The sequence below is a fragment of the Ochlerotatus camptorhynchus genome, unplaced genomic scaffold (assembly GCF_037179485.1).
Source record: "Ochlerotatus camptorhynchus isolate MF236.1 unplaced genomic scaffold, CSIRO-AGI_Acam_v1.1 ptg000316l, whole genome shotgun sequence".
NCBI classification, from domain to species: Eukaryota; Metazoa; Arthropoda; class Insecta; order Diptera; family Culicidae; genus Ochlerotatus; species Ochlerotatus camptorhynchus.
The window spans coordinates 4161936-4165923 of record NW_027040804.1 but is presented as its reverse complement, the minus strand read 5'-3'; the positions used below and the strand labels follow the sequence as shown (position 1 = coordinate 4165923).

At 42.1% G+C, this 3988-nt stretch overlaps 2 protein-coding genes across 2 annotated transcripts; one reads left to right on the top strand and one right to left on the bottom strand.

The window, feature by feature from the left end:
* Nucleotides 1-853: 853 nt before the first annotated feature.
* On the top strand, nucleotides 854-2289 carry LOC135707740 (uncharacterized). Its single transcript, XM_065229622.1, has 3 exons — nucleotides 854-1032; nucleotides 1098-1310; nucleotides 1385-2289. Exons 1-3 carry the CDS (start codon nucleotides 936-938, stop codon nucleotides 2251-2253), a joined length of 1179 nt encoding a protein of 392 aa, XP_065085694.1. The 5' UTR covers nucleotides 854-935; the 3' UTR covers nucleotides 2254-2289.
* A 71-nt stretch (nucleotides 2290-2360) lies between these two features.
* LOC135707739 (uncharacterized) lies at nucleotides 2361-3684 on the bottom strand. The gene is made up of 3 exons (XM_065229621.1): nucleotides 3523-3684; nucleotides 3319-3456; nucleotides 2361-3255 (listed from the first exon to the last, which is right to left on the bottom strand). The coding sequence occupies exons 1-3, from the start codon at nucleotides 3611-3613 to the stop codon at nucleotides 2393-2395; spliced, it is 1092 nt and encodes a 363-aa protein (XP_065085693.1). The 5' UTR covers nucleotides 3614-3684; the 3' UTR covers nucleotides 2361-2392.
* Nucleotides 3685-3988: the final 304 nt, after the last annotated feature.

Here is a 3988-nt window from a genome sequence, read left to right as displayed (position 1 = left end):
TTTCGTATTGATTGTTGCTGCTACTGGATTGAACTAGCATCTTCACCAAATGTACTAGAATGTTTTGGTTCTATCTCTTTCGCTCTACTCAAAACTGAAATGCATAAAAAAATGACAAAATTATACACTCTTTGCACACTGTCAAAGAATCATTGTACACAAAATCAATTTGTGCAAAACCAAAACAAAAATACTATCCCATCTGGTGGATGATGGCACAAGTTTCTAAGAAAATTCTATTACAGCGAACCACATTATTTTAATCGATTTCTTCGTCAGTTAGTCGTCTGTCACTTCGTTTGTGGTTTAAACTATCCCTGTGCCCCTAAAATAATAAATAAAAATACTGTATTGTTTATTTAATGCTCAATTGTTATACGTTATACAGATTTTTTTTTAATCTTTATTTTGGAGATTTTTAGCCTTAGGCTAGTTCATCTCTTCGTTATATAGAAGAAAATCAGTTAAAACCTTAATTTCTCTAAATATCGTTTTACAGTAAGAACCGAGGTAAGAACCCGGTTTTAAGTATTTTTATCCAATATTCACTCTTTATGAAACAGTTACATTTGACGCAAAATGAAGTCTTTGCAAAATACTAAAAATAGGATACTTCGCAAAGAACTCAATTTTGTCTGGTTGCAGTTAGGCGTCAAGATGAGTACTAAAGACTTAATTTTGAATTATTTCGTTACTCGTACGTTTAGCGTGTTTTTTGACATAAGTTTGGCCCATAAGGCTGTGGCGCTTCGCATTAGCCCTTCCGATACCCAAACTGGCCATCATCGAGCAGCTGCGCTGGCTGTCAAGTTTAAACAAAAAATAAAACTTGTAAATTTACAAAACACTCCAAAGCCGAAAGTTTAATCCGGAGAGTCTTATTTAATTTGGTTTTTCTCGCTCCGGTAAGTTGGCCTTTGGTCGGTCCAACAACGATGCTAGAGATAGAAGAAGTGATCATAAATGATGGCGAAGCCGGTTACGGTGATGCGGAATATTTGGGCGATGAACAGCCGCCTGCAGTTGCTCCAGGTAACGACGCTGGTTTATAAATTCCGAAATTATGCCATAGGATCAATGCTTTTCAAAACTTCCAGCGGACAACGTAAAAGTGAAACTGAATCTACCAAGCGGGATAATCATAAAGAACACGAAGCCCATTGTCAATGCCGGAAGTTCTGCTTCCCCGAGCGCTATTAGCAGCATTAGTAACGGCGAGAGTGCGGTTCCTGTGAAGCGGAAAGCTCCAATCATTCGCAAAGCTGGGGAGATTGTTACTCCGATTCAAAAACCATGTGGAACTGTAACGGGTTTGTACCTTCTGAGGAATAATCTCCGGGCGCACCTTGGTACAATTCGAACTGTTTTGTTTTTTTTTTTGTAGTTTCTCCATCAACCATAAGACCGAAAGTGGAATGGAGCAAGGTTACTCCTCCAGGATTAAAAGTCCCTCTGACTACTTTCACGATATCTTCAGTTGACGGTAATATTGAACAACACCTGGAAGGTAACGAAATGGAAGACGACTCTCAGTTGGACGACACGACGCAAGACCTGAACAATGCGTCCGAACTCGAACAGTATACATATACGGAAGAAGCTTCGAGTAGCGTTGATTTGGCATCGCTCAACGATAAGCTATCTCGCATAGAGCACTTGCTGGAGAAAGTGGTTGCCAAGCAGGGACAGCATGACGCAGCCTTGAAAGCACTCAAATTCAACATTAAGGATTTGCGAATCGAACTGAAGAACTCCGACCGACAGTCAAACAGAAACGAGAGTAATGATTCCAGTTCTCATCCGGTCCCAATGAAGCGAGAAAGGAAGCGATTGGTTGTGTTCCCAATAGCCGATGACAACTATCTGCTACGGTTGGAGGATCTCATCCAGGTAGACGAGGAGATCCGCACCGATTTAAGCGGGCTCTTCGGCGAGGCCCCGGCGATCAGCGTGTATGAGTTTATGCGCAAAAATTGCCATTCGCTGTTCGAGCACACATCCAAGTACACCTGGACGGGCAAATCAGCTCACAATGTCCCCAGCGTGCCGCCCTCCAATCCCGCGCACAAGCTGGCCATCGTGGAGCTGCTTATTTCGTGTGGCTGCGAAAAGTTCCCTTACATGACCCGAGACATCATCGAGAAGGAGTTCCGGCGAGCGTTGACCAACTTCAACGAATCCCGGGTGATTCGACTGAAACGGAAGATGGAAAAGTCCAGCGCAAATCAGACTTTGCTAGAGGAGGACGTATAATTGAGTTTTGTTCGGGGATTAATTTTAAGAAATCTTGCTTCGAAAATAATAAATATATGACAAAGATTGTGTCGAAAATTAAAAATGTTTGCACCATTTTATTCATCTCTTCAGCAGGTATTTATTTCCAGTCCTTGAATCATAAAAGATCAGTTTCAGAATTTGTATCGAACTCATTCTGCACCCTCATCGCCATTCGTTTCTTCCGCTTGATGTAAACCGTATCGTTAAAATTACCCAAAGCTCGTCGAAAGTCCATTTCGATGGATTGCCGGCTCAGATGGGGAAACGTTTCCCAGGTACACGTAATTAAATGATCCACCAGGGCCATCTTACTCGCCACGTTGGAAGAAGACCCCTTGGGTATGGCATTCGACGATTTTCCCGTCCAGGTATATTTGGAGCAGTTCTCGAAGAGAGCATAGACATTTTTTCGTAGAAATTCGTACACGCTGGTAGTGGGTGCTTCCTTGAAAATTATCGACACTTCATCACGGATGTTGTCGTCGACTTGTAAGAGGTCTTCCAATCGAAGCAAATAGTTATCATCCGTCACTGGGAAAGTAACTAGCCGCTTTCGCTTTGGGGGTGGTCCATTATTGGCATCACTCGTTCCTCTTGGCAACTCCTTAAGATCGTTTACGGAGTTTTTCAGCCCTACTCGAAGATCTTTTATGTTGCATTTGATCTCCGTGAAAGTTGCGTCATGTTGATTTAGTTTTTCCAGGATCATATCCAGTTTCTTCTCGATTCGATCCGCCTGCGTCTGAGGATTCTTTACATTTATTGCTGCCGGTTCAGCGTACTCGTGGTCGAATGTCTCATGTTCTTGCTCTACGTCATCCGATTCTGGGTGAACAGTGGTTTCCTCGTTGGCTACTACCACCCTAGGGGCTGGAGTTAGCGGTCTTTTTGACAACTGAGGTTCAACTTTCTTCCATTCTACCTTACTGCGAACTGTTAAAGCCCTGCTAGTGGATAGGTTTGAAATCGAAGGAGATACTGCAAATGGAAAAAAAAAACCGTTTAGAACATCAATTTTCAATAATCAAACATAAACCAAACCTTTAACATTTCCAGAGGGACGCACTGTTACCGGAGTTACAATTTCGCCGGGTTTACGAATGATGGGAATCTTCTTTTTAACTGGCGACTTTTCGGTATTATTCACATTTATTGCTGACGAAACGGGTACATTTTTGGCTGGATAATAAAAACCTCTTTAATTCACGATGGAATACAAAAATCGAAAAGTATTTCTTTCCATACCTGCTATTCCGTCTTCTTCCGTATCTTCAGTGATATATTCTAATTCATATCCCGTGCTTAGGTCAGAAATCATCACTTCTTCAAATTGCATTGCAATTTACGGTTGTACTTGCGACATGTAATATTGTATTATGAGTTTTTTGTTTAAAACTTTAATCTCGGCTGGCGCGTAGGCATCATTGACGAGTGCACGGATGGATTTGAGTTCACTCACTCGACAAAAAGTGACACAACAGCGGGGCCCTGTTTACTAAAAATGAACACATATGTGTTCATTTTTAGTAAACAGGGCCCCGCTGTTGTGTCACTTTTTGCCGAGTGAGTGAACTCAAATCCATCCGTGCCAAGGGGGGGAGGTGGCTGTCAAATACGAACAATCGTCGCCTACCTCGCATAACTGGGATAACTGGTTCCAAACGTAAACAAGCCATAAGAAACCTACAGCGTTTGTTTACCTTTGGAACCA